Genomic DNA, 18,553 nt, shown 5'->3' on the forward strand with positions numbered 1-18,553 from the left:
ACTATGACTCCAACTAAGCAATAGTTTCAACAAAGCCTGGGAGTAATATCACCTTTAACACTACCATGACCCTCACTCTCAGCCAGCATATTTGTACTACTGATACCTATACAAATAGGGTGTGTGTGTGACAAAGCCCCATATAAGTCAGTGGAATTATGCTTCAACTTCAACTAACCTTTATTAGGCAATTGACTACACTACAGGACAGTTCCTTAAATAAGTATTTGAAAGAAAAAACCTGCACAGAAAATATTTCTAAAACCAAGAAATGTTGTTGAATGCACTGAAGAGGTATGTCTCTGAAATGTTATCACCGATACACCTATCACATATAACATCCCTCAGCCAGAGGCATAGCTACCGGGGGGGTGCGTTGCACCGGGCGTGCGCCTGGGGCCCCCCCGCAAAAAATTCAAGTTCATTTGTGGGGGTTTTTGTATTTTTTAGGTTTTTTTACTTTTTGGCCTGCAGGAGGCGCACTTTTTAGGCTAGAAGCACCAAAATTTCAGGGATTTTTCGGGAGATTCTCCTGGTGACCACCCAGGTTTGGTGAACTTTGTTTCAGGAGGTCCAAAGTTAGGGACTCTCAAAGGGGGTACCCCCTATCCCCCATTGTTTCCAATGGGAGCTAATAGGAGATGGGGGCTACACCTTTGAGGGTCCATAACTTTGGACCCCCTGAACCAAACTTCACCAAACCTGGGTGGTATCATCAGGAGAGTCTCCTAAAGATACTCTGAAATTTTGGTGCTGCTAGCTTAACAATTGCACCCCTGACAGCAGGCACCCTCCAAATTTCTCCAGATTCTCCTTTTAAATCCAGCCCCTTCGGCATGGACTTAAACGGAACATTTAAACATTTAATGTGATGCTGTTTCAGGATTAGGGAGAAACCACCCCAAAACAGCATCACTTTCAATACTGTTTTAAATGGGGACCCCAGATTCTCGCTTTATGGTGGATTTAAAAGGAGAGTCTGGGCTCCCTAGTTTAAACACCATTGGTAGTGATGCTGTTTGGGAGTGGATTCCAGCTTCACAGTAACCGTGCGGGGGGGGGGGGGGGGGGGTCAATTTTTGCACCAGGCTCCATTTTTCCTATCTATGCCTCTGCCCTCAGCTAGGCGTATGGATGTAAAATTAAGTTGACTAAATTAATTACTTTAAAGTGTACGTTGTACAATCACAAACAGTGCAATGCTAAGCACTGTCTCTGATGGCTTAGAATGGCAGGTAAGCTCTATACTGGTGGATGAGATGCTAGACATGCTGAGATGCACCAGCCTGTCCAACATTGGTCCAATGTAATGCAGTACATTTGGGCAACATCAGGCATGTTGTGGGTGGAGCAGGGTTTACCGCCCAATCTAGGAGGGTGGGAATTGCTGTCAGGAAGCAGCGTGGCCTTATGCTATTGGAAATGCCTTCCCCAGGGAACTTACCCTGGGGCACTGGCAAATTTGCTGGTGGGCAGTCACTGGGGCCCACACCTGGATGCGACACAGAGCACCACGTCAGCACCTCCACGCCACCGTATGTGTAGCAGGGACATTCCAGAAGTGTGGCCAGGAGTGGAGCCAACCTTACTTGGCTTCAACCCCCACTTTGCCTCTGGATATGTGGTGGAAGAAAGTAGGTTCCTTTGAAATGTGTTGGAAGAGAGTGTTATGGATACCGTGGATGACCAAAAAATGAAAACAAAACCATATAAATAGATTCTAGATCAAATCAAGCCTGAACTGTTCCTAGAAGTTAAAATGACTAAACTAAGGCTATAGTACAGTGATGGCGAACCTTTTCGAGACCGAGTGCCCAAACTGCAACCCAAAACCCACTTATTTATCACAAAGTGCCAACGCGGCAATTTAACCTGAATACTGAGGTTTTAGTTTAGAAAAAATGGTTGGCTCTGAGGCGTGCGTTACTCGGGAGTAAGCTTGGTGGTAGTTGTTGGCTTGCTTTGAAGCCACCGTGCAACTCTTCCAACGAGTGACTCACGACCCTAGGAGGGTTTACTCAGAAGCAAGCCCCATTGCCAGCAACCGAGCTTACTCTCAGGTAAAGGTTCGTGCTTTAGTTCTTCGCATGAAAATCAGTGGGGTTTAACAGTGCTTAACAGGGTTACCTACACTGCTTCCCCAAAACTAGGTCTTAGGTTTCATGCTAATAATCGAGCCCAGCGGCCCAGGCCAACCAAATGTGTGTGTGTGGGGGGGGAGGGATGATTTTCCCCCCACATGACGAATTCTATTTGTGCGTGCCCACAGAGAGGGCTCTGAGTGCCACCTCTGGCACCCGTGCCATAGGTTCGCCATCACTGCTATAGTATTTGGGCCATAGAATGAGAATATAAGTCATTGGAAAAGAAAATAATACTAGGAACAGTTGAAGGCAGCAGGAAAAGACCCATCATGAGATGGATTGACTATAAAGAAAGCCATGGTTCCAAGCAAGGCTCATAAGACATGGGGGGGGGGGGTTAACGCCATAACGCCCTGCCATAAGTTGGAACCACTTGATGGCCCTTTACACACACATAAGTCAAGAGAGAGGAGAGCCATATACACTACCCCTAGTTCCCTGGAGGAAGAGTGAGATAATATACCAAAATAATATTCCATTTCCCACAACTACACCTAGTATTTTATCAAAAAGAATTGAGTCTTTATCTCCGTTACTGTCTCTTCTGGTTTGGATTTTGGAGTGCTGGGGGTGTACTGCGGTAACTTTAAAAATATCATTATTGGTTTACCATTGTACTAATGCGTGCAGGTCGTTAAACGTTTCTTAAACTTTCCTTCCGCTCAGCACTGGTATTTTTTTTTCTGGAAAAAGAAGAGAGCATTCCTCCGCCTTGCTTGTGCAGAGCCAGAATGGTGCTTAAGTAGCAGTAGGTCAAGTCTGGCTCTTCCAAAAGGGTTGAAACCTCCGAGTCTCCACGGGATGGAGTGAGCTGTCTCTCTGGGAGCTGCGTTTGGTTTGCAAGCGAGGGAAGGGGACCGGGGTGGAAGGGAAGAGAGGAGGCCAGCCGCCGGACCGGGGTGGGGTGGGGGAGGGGGGTTGAACGCTCCGGGGTTTTTTGCCTCATTTCTCAATGAAGTATTCGAACGGCTCCAAAATGAGAAAATAAGCCAGCAGTTTGCAACTGCAAACGAAGCCTATGACGAGTGGGCTGTGGTTCCCTTACGAAACCACCCGCAGAGCCACCAGGACCCCTCAGAGCAGCCTGCAACTCCGCTTGGAGTCCTGTGCCCTGGGTGGGTGGGGAGAGTGTGGAGAGGGGACGTGGGAGAGCTGCAATGCGTTCCAGTGGCGGGAAGACGAGGAGAGGGAGGAGTTTTCCAGGGGTAGCCTCGACGTCGGCTTGGAGTAGGTTTCTCCGCCTTGCCCCGACTTCTGCCTGCTCCTGGATCTAGCTTAGCACGAGCACGGCGCCTCAGCGGTGAAACATGAGGAGCCCCTCCGTTTGCTTCGCCCTTCTGCTGGCGGTGGGCGCGCGCTTCAGCCTCGCATATCAAGGTAGAGGGTGCCAAGGGGGGCGGTGGAAAGCCGGGAGCAGGGAGGCAGCCTGATCAAAACTTTTTATAAGATAAAAGCATAAGGGAAGCTGTTGGGCTGGTGACTCGGTCTCTGTCAGGGGGATTACAAAATACGGTCAGTATGTTCCTTGTGGGGACGGAAATGTGAATACTTTGGTAAACGGCGCATCCCTTAAATAAAGGAGCTTCTGGGAGGCCTGTGCCAAACGGAGATAGTGGCCTTTAAAACTGCAGAACAGCTTCGGAAGACCCGCTCTAAAAGCCTGTGTTGTGTGCCTATTGGCTCCCCAACCCATTATATGGTATGATGATGGCCACAGGAAAATATTTGACACAGGTAAGTGTTTTATGCATTTTGTAACTCTAGCGCTGTTTCATATGTCAAAGTGTACACATGTACAATCCGTGAACAGTGTATACTTGGAATTTTCTTTGTGTGTTAGTAATTCTCAAGTTACAGTCCATTTATGCTTGCATGTTAACTTCACATATTTATCCAAGCATTGGTTCTTCATTTTATTTGTAAAATGGACAAACGTTAGCTCTTTTTACAAACAGATGTATACTACATGTATATGCAGGTTGTGTACGTGTGTTTATTGCAGCATGTGAATAGGATTAAAATCAGGAATGTATCACCCAGGGGGACATATGGGGTCAAGTGTCCCCTGGTTATGGCCATTTAGTCACGTGGGGGGGGGGCGGAAAATCGCCCCCACTCACCTCTTCCTTCCTCCCAGGTCCATACACTGACTTTAAGACCTGGTGGGAAAAAAGTTGTTTGGTGATGGGGGGGGGAGGGCCATGGGGGGGGGAGGGGATTCAGATTTTGCACTGGCCTACGTTTTCCTTAGATACGCCTCTGGTTAAAATAACATGTCATGTGAGTTAGACCACAGTGCCTTCCAGAGTTATGGTAAATTTGCACTTCAATGGGCCAAATCACCTAGTAAGCATGTTTAATATGTGATAAGACACAGAAGGAATGCTTCAACAGGCAGGCTTTTTACACGGACCACTAGTGTCTGTTTGGCTCTGGATATTCAAGTGTTGGTATGTTTTAAGTGGTGTGTATAATTCATATAATCATACATGCCTATAGTGTTCACACTGTTTGGATGCCTTGTATGCTGCAAAAAGGCCTTGCCTTTAGTGATCCCCCACAAGACCCTCTTTTTGTACCTGTCCACTGTCACTTTTAAATAAATGGCAGGGCTAATCTACACGTGAGGCTTCATTTCTGTTGCCAGTGGAGGGGGCAGGGATTCCCATATGAAGGATAAAAACTCAGCCCAAACCTCAAAAATGCATTTAAAAAAATATTTTAGTGTTTTTACTTTGTCGGCCTGCAGGGGACGCAATTTTTAGACTAGTGGCACCAAAATTTCAGGTTATCATCAGGTTTGGTGAAGTTTGGTTCAGGGGGTCCAAAGTTATGGACCCCCCCAAAAGGGTGCCCCCATTCCCCATTGTTTCCAATGGGAACTAATAGTAGATGGGGCTTCCCTTTGAGGGTCCATAACTTTGGACCCCCTGAACCAAACTTCACTAAACCTGGGTGGTATCAGCAGGATAGTCTCTTGCTGATACCAGCCAGGTTTGGTGAAGTTTGGTTTAGGGGATCCAAAGTTATGGACCCCCAAAAGGGGTGCCCCATCCCCCATTGTTTTCAATGGGAGCTAATAGTAGATGGGGCTTCCCTTTGAAGGTCCATAACTTTGGACCCCTTGAACCAAACTTCACTAAACCTGGGTGGTATCATCAGGATAGTCTTCTGAAAGTAGCCTGAAATTTTGGTACTGCTAACGTAAACATTGCTCCCTGACAGGCACACTCAAATTTTCCCCAGGCTCTGGTCCCTTCTGGTCCCTTCTGAGTGGATTTAAAGGGAGAATCTGGGCTCCCTAGATTTTAAAAAATTGTCAAAGGCTTTACACAGATGGATTCAACTGGTTGTTGTGGGTGTTCTGGCCGTGTGTCAGTGGTCTGGTAGATCTTGTTCCTAATGTTTCGCCTGCATCTGTGGCTGGCATCTTCAGAGGCGTATCACAGAGATGAGTCTGTAATAAGAAAAGTCTGGACACAGTGTATAACAGACTTCTCTCTGTGATACACCTCTGAAGATGCCAGCCACAGATGCAGGTGAAACATTAGGAACAAGATCTACCAGACCATGTTCACGCAGCCTGGAAAACACACAACAACCAACATTGAAAGTAATGGTGTTCGTGGGGTGGGTGGGGAATCTACCCTGAAACATCATTTTCAATGTTGTTTAAACTAGGGAGCCCAGATTCTCCCTTTAAAGTGGATTTAAAAGGAGAATCTGGGCTCTCTAGTCTAAACAACATTAAAAGTGATTCTGTTTCAAAGTGGATTCCTTCACCACCACCCCCCCCCCCCCAAAAAACAGCATCCCTTTCAATGTTGTTTCAACTAGGGAGCCCAGATTTGTGAGTTGGGCCATGTGTTCAGATTTGTGAGTTGGGGCATGTTCTATAATGTGATTGTGACTTTGAGATGACATGGTTCAAAAATTGTTCTTTGGTCATAGTGGGGGAGGGTGGCCTTTGGTCGTGGGGAGGCCGTCCACACCGGGGGGGGGGGGGGGCTCAGATTTTGCACTGGGCTCCATTTCCCCTAGCTACACCTCTGCTTTTATTGTTAAGGAACTCCATACTAACATACTAAAAGAAGAGTAAGCATTTTAACTATCTAGGCAGGGATGGAAAGAGACACTGGGAGCATTTCTTTGCCTTCATGGAGGTTAAACAATGAATCAAGAAGAGAAGGAGGTAAAGTGACCCTTTCATGAGAAGATGATTCCCACCTATTATCTTACTAATTCATGTATGTCTCTTCCTTGTGTATTTTCATTGCTGTTGCCTCATTACCATGAAATAACTGTAAATTAGATCCATTCTTTTACTGATAAATCTTATGGTTCTGGTTCTTGCTTTGTCTAAGATACACTGCTGCTCAAGGGAACCTTCCACATTTTTCAATGTATGTTCATTCCTACTTCAACCCCTATTCTCATGTATTCTGGTTGAAATAGAGTAGACCTACTTGTATTGCCATTACTTGTCTGCCAGAAGTCTTCAGTTGCAAATATTGTTTAGGAAGAGATTTTGTTATTTCAAAATGCTTGTAACTCAGAAAACCCTTCTTACAAAATATTCCTATTCGTTCCCTTTCTGCTGCCCTCTGGATACTTACTAATCTTTCCACTAGCTCCCAACGCTGTCCTGGTACCCTCTGCTTCCTGCAGTCACCTTCTTTGGCTTTTTTTTTTTGGAGGGGGGGGTATTGTTTTCCATTTCAAAGACTTTGACTACATTGTTCAAAGATTCCTTGAAGCCTTGCTGACTTGGAACATTTGGACGCATTTACTGAAGCAAGTTATTCTGAGTTCTACTATATTAGTGTTTTTAAAAGCTTGACTGTGGTTATTTAACATCCCTTATTTTCCACGGATGCAAGCTATTTCCTCAGTATGGAACTGGGTGGCATCCAAAATGTAGTATTTTCTTTGTAGTGCAGCAAGGATGAAACATTTGGAGCATTGTTGCTTCTTTAAAAACTTGATACAAAAGTTTAAAAGTGAAATAAAAAAGTTGTCAGTTAACTTTTTTTGTGGTGTTGCTTTCTTGAATGGCATCTTGCATTTTCAAATAAATAATATATATTTTATTCACCTTCAAATACTCTGAAAATCAGCTTGAAAAAGTTTTTTGTGGCAGATATTTATTTGGTATTACATTTCTAGTGGTATCCTCATAACTGAAAACACATGTTGAGGCTTATTCTCTGTTTAGTTTCAAAGACATCACAAAGAATGATGGAGCTATTTTTAGGTCCCTGCGCCGTTGTCCCTCCCCCCCCCCCCATATATGTAAGTGTATTTCCTCATTTTTGGCATTATGCCATGCAGTTTCCCATGACCATTGCTTTTGTATTTCTAGGCTTATAGCTTCTTGATAGTTTGGGTAATGGTTGTTTATGATTGTATATTCCTTCCATGATCTCTTGCTGTAGGAAGAGGCCTAAAAAGAGAAACCCTAAACTCTTACTAGGTCTCAAGAGAGCCACCTAATGCAGGCGTCTCTAACGTGGTGCCCATGAGAGCCATTGTACATGCCAACATCTTTTCTGGTGCCCCCAAGTATTTTAGAAAGTGAGTGGGGCAACATGGGGATTTTGCCTAGCATTGGAGATCTGATTGGCTATGCAGGTTTTTAAAAACATTGCTTTGGCAGCAGCTAACACTACAGAACAAAAATCTTCACAGGGGGACTGAAGGTAATCAGCCATTTTGTGACTGTGCCCACCATGCGATGCCAGAATTCCAAAAGTGCCAGCAGGCTGAAAAACCTCAGGGACCCCTGATGTAGATCTGGGATCTATAACCCATTCATTTCCATTCCATATTGGTCTATCCTGCCACACTTATGCAACTTATCCCTGAAATCAGCCTCCATCCCTGAAGACTGGAAGATACAGCTTTACCGTCACACTAATCTTTGCGAAAGCGTAATCTAGGGGGGACCCAGGAAATTCCGGCAGGCTCAGTTCAGCTTTACATCTGAAATGCCTGGTAAATTAGTAGAATCTATCATTAAAGATAAAATTATTAAACATGTAGAAAAGCAAGACCTGTTGAGGAAGAGTCAGCATGGCTTTTGCAGAGGCAAGTCCTGTCTTACAAACTTACTAGAGTTCTTTGAGGGTGTAAACAGGCATGTGGATAAGGACATTGTCTACTTGGATTTCCAAAAGGCTTTTGACAAAGTTCCCCACCAAAGACTATTGAGAAAACTCAGCAATGAAGGAATAAGAGGGGAAGTCCTTCTATGGAGTAAAAAATGGTTGAGGAACAGGAAGCAAAGAGTGGGTGTAAATGGGAAGTTCTCACAATGGAGAGATGTAGGGAGTGGTGTCCCCCCATGGATCCGTGATCTGGGATCTGAAGTGCTCTTTAACCAATTCATAAATGACCTGGAAGCAGGGGTGGGTGAAAGCGTGGTGGCTAAGTTTGGCGGATGATACCAAATTAAGTGTAGGGTGGTGAGAACCGCGAAAGGATTGCGCGAGCTCCAAGTGGACCTTGATAAACAGGGTGAGTGGGCTAAGAAATGGCAAATGCAGTTCAACGTAGCAAAATGTAAAATGATGCACATAGGGGCAAAAAATCCAAACTTCTGCCATTGCCACACTTACAGGGGCCAAAAAAGCAATCAATGGCACATTGTGAAAGCGGGATTTGAGTGTCTTAGCTGAGAGTTCCATGGGAATGTCAACTCAATGCATGGCAGCTGTGGAAAAAGGGCAAACTCTATGCTGTGGATAATTTAGGGAAAGGAATTCTGATAAATAAAACTGCAAAGATTGGTTACCGCTCTTATATAAAGCTAACTCGTGAGACTGCACTTGGAGTACTGTGTTCAGTTCTGGTCGCCACATCTCACAAAGGATATTGAAGAGATAGAAAAAGTGCAGAGAAGGGCAACGAGGATGATTGAGGGATTGGAGCACCTTCCCTATGAGGAGAGGCTGCAGTGTTTGGGACTCTTTAGTTTGGAGAGGAGACGTCTGAGGGGGGATATGATTGAAGTCTATAAAATTATGCATGGGATAGAAAATGTCAACAGAGAGAAATTTTTCTCTCTTTCTCACAATACTAGAACCAGGGGTCATACATTGGAAATGCTGGGGGGAAGAATTAGGACTAATCAAAAGAAACATTTCTTCACGCAATGCGTGATTGGTGTTTGAAATATGTTGCCATAGGAGGTGATGATGGCCGCTAACCTGTATAGCTTTAAAGGGGGTTTGGACAGATTTATGGAGGAGAAGTTGATCTTTGGCTACCAATCTTGATCCTCCTTGATCGGAGATTGCAAATGCCTTAGCAGACCAGGTGCTCAGGAGCAGCAGCAGCAGCAGGCCAGTACTTTCACATCCTGCACGTGAGCTCCCAAAGGCACCTGGTGGGCCACTGCAAGTAGCAGAGTGCTGGACTAGATGGACTCTGGTCTGATCCAAGCTTCTTAGGAGGCGAATCCAAGGAACTAGCGAAGATAGTGGTAGACAAGAAAGAAGTTCTGGCAGTCATTGATAAACTAAAAGCTATCAAATCCCCTGGCCCAGATTGCATTCACCCAAGAGTTCTTAAGCAGCTCAAGCATGAAATTGCTGATTGCAGGCCAGCCAGTTTGACATCTGTTTCTGGTAAATTAGTAGAATCTATTGTTAAAGATAAAATTATAAAACACATAGAAAAGCAAGACCTGCTGAGGAAGAGTCAGCATGGCTTTTGCAGAGGCAAGTCCTGTCTTACAAACTTACTAGAGTTCTTTGAGGGTGTAAACAGGCATGTGGATAAGGGGGAACCAGTGGACATTGTCTATTTGAATTTCCAAAAAGCTTTTGACAAAGTTCCTCACCAGAGACTACTGAGAAAACTCAGCAATCAAGGAATAAGAGGGGAAGCCCTCCTATGGATTAAAAACTAGTTGAGAAACAGGAAGCAAAGGGTGGCTGTAAATGGGAAGTTTTCATAATGGAGAGATGTAGGGAGTGGTGTCCCCTAATGATCCATTTTGGGACCAGTGCTCTTTAACCTATTCATAAATGACCTGGAAGTAGGGGTGGGTAGCATGGTGGCCAAGCTTGCAAAAGTTTACCAAATTATGTAGGGTGGTAAGACTTGCAAAGGATTGCGAAGAGCTCCAAGCAGACCTTTATAAATTAGGTGAGTGGGCTAAGAAATGGCAAATGCAGTTCAATGTAGCAGAATGTAAAATGATGCACATAGGGGCAAAAAATATAAACTTCACATACACACTACAAGGGTCAGTGCTATCAGTCACACGCCAGGAAAGGGATTTGGGCGTCTTAGTTGATAGTTCCATGGGAATGTCAACTCAGTGCATGGCAGCTATGAAAAAGGCAAACTCTATGCTGGGGATAATTAGGAAAGGAATTGATAATAAAACTGCAAAGATTGTCATGCCCTTATATAAAGCAGTGGTGAGACTGCACTTGGAGTACTGTGTTCAGTTCTGGTCGCCACATCTCACAAAGGATATTGAAGAGATAGAAAAAGTGCAGAGAAGGGCAACGAGGATGATTGAAGGATTGGAGCACCGTCCTTATGAAGAGAGGCCGCAGCATTTAGGACTTTTTAGTTTGGAGAGGAGACGTCTGAGGGGGGATATGATTGAAGTCTATAAAATTATGCATGGGATAGAAAATGTTAACAGAGAGAATTTTTTCTCTCTTTCTCACAATACTAGAACCAGGGGGCATTCATTGAAAATGCTGGGGGGGGGGGGGGGGAGAATAAGGACTAATAAAAGGAAACATTTTTTCATGCAACTTGTGATTGGTGTTTGGAATATGCTGCCACAGGAGGTGTTGATGGCCACTAACCTGGATAGCTTTAAAAGGGGCTTGGACAGATTTATGGAGGAGAAGTCGATTTATGGCTACCAATTTTGATCCTCTTTGATCTGAGATTGCAAATGCCTTAACAGACCAGGTGATCGGGAGCAACAGCCGCAGCAGGCCATTGCTTTCACATCCTACATGTGAACTCCCAAAGGCACCTGGTGGGCCACTGCGAGTAGCAGAGAGCTGGACTAGATGGACTCTGGTCTGATCCAGCTGGATTGTTCTTATGTTCTTATGTTCTTTTTGTTACAAAGGACAGTCCAGTTTTGGCCATACCACCTATTTGTTACAGAAGATCAAGGCTATTACCAGATGCTTGAAGGGAGAGGGGATTATCATTCCTTAATTTTTTGATTGGTTACAGTAGCTTCTGACATCAGTCATGGGGCTGTGTGTAGGATTAGCAAAATCAGTTCATCACTCAGAAATAAAGTTGATCTTAGGTCCGGTTCCCTTGACCATCAATATCTACAGATTTGGGATTTCCCCTTGTCTTTAATGTAAACTGGGGTCCACTGAAAACTGAGTAGAGGTTAACAACCTCTTCAGTTTCTTGTCACTGCAAGGAACTCTGCACATGTTCTGAAAAACCTTCTACAGGCTAGGTAACATGTACTTTGCTGAATTAGATTACCTGTATGGATTTTATTTGTCTGGGCTGTGTTACTGGGTGCCTTCCTCTGTTTTGCCCCGTTTCCCACGTGTTTCCTCTTTTTCTTTCTTTTTTATAATAAACCTTTGTTTATAAAGACTTTTATGTGGGGCTTCATTTAATTCTCTTTTCCAGTCCTAATTTTCTAAAAATGTTTTGAAATAATCTGATTTCATATGTATCTGACAAGCATAACTGCTCATAATATTTTTAATAAAGGGTTAAAGCTGCGCAATGTACATTTTCCATTTCTATTTTCAGTGGAATGGATTCTCAAACTAATGATCCCTGCCAAATTGTGTTTTTTTTTAAAAGTCTAGGATTTAACTGCCATTATTTCTCCTTGAGAAGTTACTCTATAGTCAAATTGCTTTGAGTGGCACAATAAACATTCTTTGCTAAATTCCATCCTTTTGCTATGAAGGTTACAGTACTTCATGACCCACCTACATAAAGCAGTTAAATTAAAAAAAAAATATCATATGAATAAGGTCTGTTTCCAAAGGTCTGATATGTATTCTTCAGACTTTTTTTTACAGTGAGTAATGTTCAGAGGCCACTAAAGTTTAGTCTTGTGCTTATTAAGTGGGACCTAAATGTCTAGGATGTGCCAAAGCTCTAATCTTCTCAGAAAACTCTAATTGTAGGTATATATGGTTGTTGTTAGTAGTGAGAAGATTCTAAGCATAGGCTTGGATCCTATACAATGCAAGTGCAGCTGTTCTCATGGTAAGGAGCGTTACAGTTTCCCCTCTTCTGCTGCAGCCTGCTGTGCTCCCCCAAATCCTGCCCCTGGAGATTGGTGATTCAGCAACAACTTTGGGGAAGCTGGGGAATCAGCTAAAGTCACCCCCATGCACGCATGCGCACGTGCGTGCGCACACACACATATATAGAGGAAAAAAGTGTAATTAGGATCAAAGCCATGCTTTTATTAATACTTCACACCTCCTAAAATGAACACTAACATTGAAAAAGAATACTTCATTACCCCTTTCTTCCCTTCTATTCTAATCATCTGTGTTCTTGTATAATCATTACTGTTGTGAATCCTCTTATGTGAAAGATACGATTTCTGATGGAATCTCTTTGTACAGTATAATAGAGAAAGTGTTGTCAATAGTAATGAATAGTAATAGTAATGCAAGGGGGAAGACTCATTATTTCTGAATAGTCTTCTCCTGGATTGTTATTCTTCAAATAAGACTGGATGATGTGTGATGTGCAAGGACTGGTTGTATTTGGAGGCAAAACAATTTCTTAATTCAATTGAAAAGTGGCAGTTAAACTACATATTTATTTGTGGCACTGAATATTCTGAAAGATCCTAAGCACTGAGATTATTTAATGTGATGCATTCATGAAACATAGTATCATCAATGTCTGACTAAGTTGATTAACAGTATAATTTTAAAAAATGTATTAGGTACATATTCCACATTATGTCTTCATAATGCAAAATATTTACTTCAGGAAAGTGAGTCTATTGTAAAACCATGGGAGGAAGAGTGGAGCCACACATTGTAAGAAAGTTAGTGAGTGCATTGTAGAGTTGCATTTTTCTGACTTTGTCGCACATCTCTGTTTTATGGGGGAAATGCTTGAAGCAATGATATCAAGACACAAAAGGAGCTTGTACGTCATGTGAAGAGAGGAGAATGAAAAACCGAACTGCTGTTCCTAATGACAGTGCCATGTTTCTTAATGCTGAGATGATCAGAGTTCATGATGCCATTTTTCAGAGATTATGTGCATACTTGACTTCAGGGCCAGATCTGTCTGTGAAAAGATTCAAAATACATCAAAGATTACCAGGATAATGAAGCAAGTAATAAAGTACGGTATCAGATCTCAAAATGTGTTTGCACCCAGCAGCATATATACCAGTTAGGTCTGCTACACATACTATTCTTCCTTTCAAGACTCTTCTGACAGCAAGCTTGGAGGTCTGTCATGCCTTAGGACATCTCGCTCTTTTTTTTTGCACTGGAATGTTATGGAGAGCTCAAAAGCTTGCTCGGTGCTTTGTGATATTTTGGATGGTCCTATTAAAGCAGGTATTATGTTACTATTGACACGGTGTAACTGTAATTCACAGTGCCTATGAAACTTCATAAACATGATTGTTTCCTGTGTTTGAACATAATTTCCGTTTGGGGGATGGATCAATCACTCATTCTTCCCACAAAAATCTATTTTGAGGTAATTAAATACATGGTTTTCTGCTCTGCATTTCAAGTGCAGTTTATGTCAGGTTGAAAGGTATTTTACTTTTGTAGACAATCTAGTGAAAGCAAGTTAAAACCTGTGATTTGAAAAACGGAAGACATCCTGACATAACAAACTAACTTCTTTGTAACCCTCAGGGATTCTATTCCTGTGGAACTTCCTTTATGCTTGCTCTAAGTAACATACAACTGCATGGAGTATAGAGAAATGTAGAATAAGTGGCTTGGGGACTGTAAGTATCAGGATCTAGATTTGTGGGGTAAATGATCTACATGGCATGTTTTGTCAAAAGGAAAAAAACAAAGTGGAGCCTATCATTACAATAGCCCAATCTGGATCTAAATTATCACCCTGTGGCTAACATACCTTTTTTAGCCAAGATAGTGAGGGCTGTGACTGTTCAACTGTAGGCATGCTTGGAAGAAGCTGATTATCTAGACCCAGTTTAATCTAGATTCAGGCCCAGACATGGAACTGAAACAGCCTTGGTCATCCTGAGTGATTTTTTGTGGAAGAAAGATGGGGCAATGCAACCCTGTTGGACTTCCTGGATCTCTCGTCAGCTTTTGATATTATTGTCCATGGATTTCTCCTGGGAAGGTTATGGAGCTTGGGAGATAGGGGTACCGATTTGTGATGGTTCCACATGTATCTCCAAAGCCAGCACCAGAGATTAGTCATGGGAGAAGCTTGCTCATCATCGTGGATAACCTCTTATGAGGTCCCTCAGGGTTCAGTTTTGTCTCCCATGCTATTTAGCATCTATATGAATCCACTGAAGGAGGTTATCAAGAAATTTGGTGTTAAGTATACTGGTGTAAAGTATACTGGTGTAAAGTATACTGATGACATTCAGTTGTATCTCTCCATGCCATTTGAATCAGGAGAGGCAGTCAATGTTCTTGGCATGCTCCCCATGAGCAAAGTTTTTTTAAAAAATTATATTTCAACTCTGCAGTAAAGCTCTATGCTAGGCTGCTCTGTTTAGTTCGGTGGATTTCAAGCATCATCTCAGAGAACCTGTTATACAGTGATCTGTCTGCTGAGAAGTCTCTACATACCTACCAGTTTGGAGGCCTGTTGAAGCTAGCTACCATACTGAGAGTCTACTTAAAACCTGACTAACAATCTTCTGCAACTGTATATTGCAGAGATCACCAATATAGTCCTAAATGGTGGATGTGGGGTGTTAAAAAAATCTCTGTGCATCCCTCTTATTCACACATGGGGTCTAGCCCTCAAATATTACCTGCAGGATCAAAACAAGTATCTGTTGGTATGTTTGTTTTAAGATATGCTAAGATGACATGCAGTACTTCTGGTATCATGGCATGTGTTTCTGACTCATCCAGGTAAGTTATTTTCGTATATGCTTTATCTTCAATAATTTACAAAGGGGCTAATTCAATTGAATAGAATACCATTATGGTATAAGATGTAATTATCATTGTAGTTGCATAGGCTATACTAATTAGCCAGCTGTGATTTTACTCAGTCACACCTACGCCTGGATCTAGAATGGTAGCTATATTTGAATTCTGCTTTTGCAGCTGGTTGCTGTGATGGTTGGTGCAGCCACCCGCGTCACAAGCCCTCTTATAGTGAAATCTGCGTAAGACTTCCATTTATAATGGGTGTCATTTATAATGGAAGTCCCCAAGAGGATGAATCCTAGCTTTTTTTGGCTTGTAAATTGGGCTACAGTTAAACTTCAGTTTGGGTTAAAAAAAAATTAAACCAACAGTTTCATCATCTGCAGTTTCACTATAAACTCATTTTACTGCAAAGCTTACATTTAATTTGCTGTAGGACGTTTTTGCCTCCTAATTCTGACTCTGCTCACTTTTGCAAGAGCTTCCCTTATGCTTTGCAAATGCATTATGTTTCTTTTCTTTCTGCATTTGTTTCTTATTTTTTGTAGGATCAGGATACTCACTTCTAGAAGATGATGAAGATGTGTATGCACACAATAGATATAAAGGTGAATGCTTTGCTTATATGTAATGAGGATCACCTGTTTCCAGGAGAGGTTTTTGCTTTTCCTGCTTGGAGCATGAAGCCTTAGGGTATGTCTGTACAGGCCATTTTTTTGCAAGATTTCTTCTGCCGCAACTAGTTTATGCAGTCTCCACCTAAAACATTGTCTAGAGTTAACACTCTGCTGTTATATTGTTGTTTTTAAATAAACAAACCTGAAAACAGTATCTCACAAAATATGATTTTTGTGCCTATTCACATATGCCCCACTCCTCATTCCACAGAGGCAATATTTCAGGATTTCTTCCTATTTCCAGAGCTTGTTCATACTTTCCCGTTGGAACAGTCTCATATATGCTTTCTCAATTCCCCCTGTCCCCTGCATACTCACTTGTTCTGATTTTTGCATAGCCACGTGTAAAATGGACAGATGGGTAGATGTGTGCAAATTTGGCAAAATTTGAAAATAAATTGAATTCCAACTGTAGTCCACCCCATGAAGAACCAATTGTGCAGACATTTCAAGAGGCAAATGGAAATGGGTTTCAGAAACTGAACATATGGTACTGACAGCAACATTATAAACTACTGGCTAACAAACATGCTATGTGAAGAGAGTTAGGAATTCTGCATTAAGCTATGGATTATGAAGAAAGTGTGCTGAGTACAATTGTGGACATAAAGCTATGGCTTCATGTGTACATTTTGAATTTTCTGACTTTTTTCTGTTAAATAATAGAAGGCATATCAAGCAGTATTCATAATTGCGTTACATGACCAAGTTCTATACTCTACCTTCAGTTTTCAACAAACTTTTAGTTTGTAGCAATAAGAAAAGATTCTACATGCATCAAAAATCAAGCCATCAACATTGAATTTGGCTGTGATCTGCACCTGTTGATGGTGAGGTATGATCTTGATCTGTTTTCATAATCTTTTCCATAATGATATGGTCTTCATTTCAGTTTTGCCTTTTCTTCTGAAATGAAGAGTGAAGTGTGCTAATTACCAGCCATACTAATCATGGTTAACTGCACATGGAGTTTCATGGGCTTTAATAAGAGGGCAGTGTTTGAAAAAAGAGAAATCAGCATTGAAGCCTTTGTAAACAAATCTACCTCCATAGGCATCTGCCAGCGAAACTTTTTAGCATTGATAAATTTAAGAGATGCATATTCATTTGCTTCAACCAAAAATTCAATTTATGCTAGTCTTTCATTCTTCATTTATAGCAAAATCATAAGAACACTTCCTAGAAGTAAACACTGTTAAGTAGACCTGAGTAGAACTCTTAGTAGACTTTCTAAGGATGGTGCTGTAATTCATTTTTGTGGAAGTTTTTTCTCCAGCTCTGTACTCCCAGTTCAGGATGGTTGACAGCAGAGGTGTATGTAGGCAACCTGGGGCCCTGGGCAAAACCAAAGTTTGATGCCCCCCCCCCCCATGGGCAGCCACCCTCCCCCACCGTGACCAAACAATGATTTTTTCCACCAGGTCATTTCAAAGTCACCATCACATTATAGAACATCCCCCAACTCACAAATCTGAACACAGCAACGGGCCATGCCACACAGCAGAAATAATTTTTGAAAATATTTTCAAAATGTTTTCAAAATGTTTTATTACTGCTATGAAAACATTTTATGGTGTTGTATCCAGTCCCCCCAATTGGGGGAAACAGCATCACTTTCAATGTTATTTAAACTGGGGAACCCAGATTCTCCCTTTAAGGTGGATTTAAAAGGAGAATCTGGGGTCCCTAGTTTAAACAAGTGATGCTGGAATCCACCCCCAAACAGCATCATTTTCAATGGTGTTTAAACTAGGGAGCCCAGATTCTCCCTTTTAAATCCACCTTAAAGGGAGAATCTGGGGTCCCTAGCTTAAACAACATTGAAAGTGATGCTATTTTGGGGTGGATTCTCCCCCACCCTGAAACAGCATCCCTGTCAATGTTAAAACTGGGGACTTCAGATTCTCCCTTTAAATCCATGCCGAAGGGGGTGGGTTTAATAATAATAATAATAATAATAATAATAATAATAATAATAATAATAATAATAATAATAATAATAATAAAACCTTTATTAGGCATTAAGAAAAAGAAAGAAAAGAAAACAAGCATTGGCAGGAAGGGAGTGGATTTAAAAAGAGAATCTGGGGAAATTTGGAGGGGGTGCCTGTTGTCAAAGGTGCAATTATTAAGATAGCAGCACCAAAATTTCAGAGTATCTTGGTGAGATCCTACTGACGATACCACCCAGGTTTGGTGAAGTTTGGTTCAGGGGGTTCAAAGTTATGGACCCTCAAAGGTGTCGCCCCCATCTCCTATTAGCTCCCATTGGAAAAAATGGGGGATGGGGCACTCCCTTTGGGAGTCCATAACTTTGGACTCCCTAAACCAAACCTCACCAAACCTGGGGCATATCATCAGGAGAGTCTCCCCAAAAATCCCTGAAATTTTGCCTAAAATCTGCGCCCCCTGCAGGCCAAAAACAGAAAAAACACTGAAAATACAAAATCCCCCGCAAATGAACCTGCAATTTTGTTGGCTCACCTTTCACCCTTGGCAATGCCTTCAAGCAGCTGCTCCACTTTGCCTAATGGGAGTGTGAAATGCCTCTGGCTGAATCGATGCTTCAAATATAAGAGCCTATGGTATGTCGATAATTAAATAGCCTATTATGTCGATAATTAAA

The 18,553-nt window shown here is 42.2% G+C and overlaps 1 protein-coding gene across 2 annotated transcripts in view; it reads left to right on the top strand.

The window, feature by feature from the left end:
* Nucleotides 1-3,325: 3,325 nt before the first annotated feature.
* Nucleotides 3,326-18,553, top strand: part of SRPX (sushi repeat containing protein X-linked) — a 34,026-nt gene continuing 18,798 nt past the window's right edge. The window contains exons 1-2 of one of the 2 annotated variants that reach the window (XM_048494759.1): nucleotides 3,326-3,521; nucleotides 15,799-15,858. In XM_048494759.1, coding sequence (XP_048350716.1) covers nucleotides 3,452-3,521; nucleotides 15,799-15,858 — 130 coding nt within the window. In that variant the 5' untranslated portion in view covers nucleotides 3,326-3,451. The remainder of the gene's footprint in view (nucleotides 3,522-15,798; nucleotides 15,859-18,553) is intronic. The other variant, XM_048494760.1, reaches the window with a different exon arrangement.

This window comes from Sphaerodactylus townsendi, linkage group LG04, assembly GCF_021028975.2.
Source record: "Sphaerodactylus townsendi isolate TG3544 linkage group LG04, MPM_Stown_v2.3, whole genome shotgun sequence".
Lineage (NCBI taxonomy): Eukaryota > Metazoa > Chordata > Lepidosauria > Squamata > Sphaerodactylidae > Sphaerodactylus > Sphaerodactylus townsendi.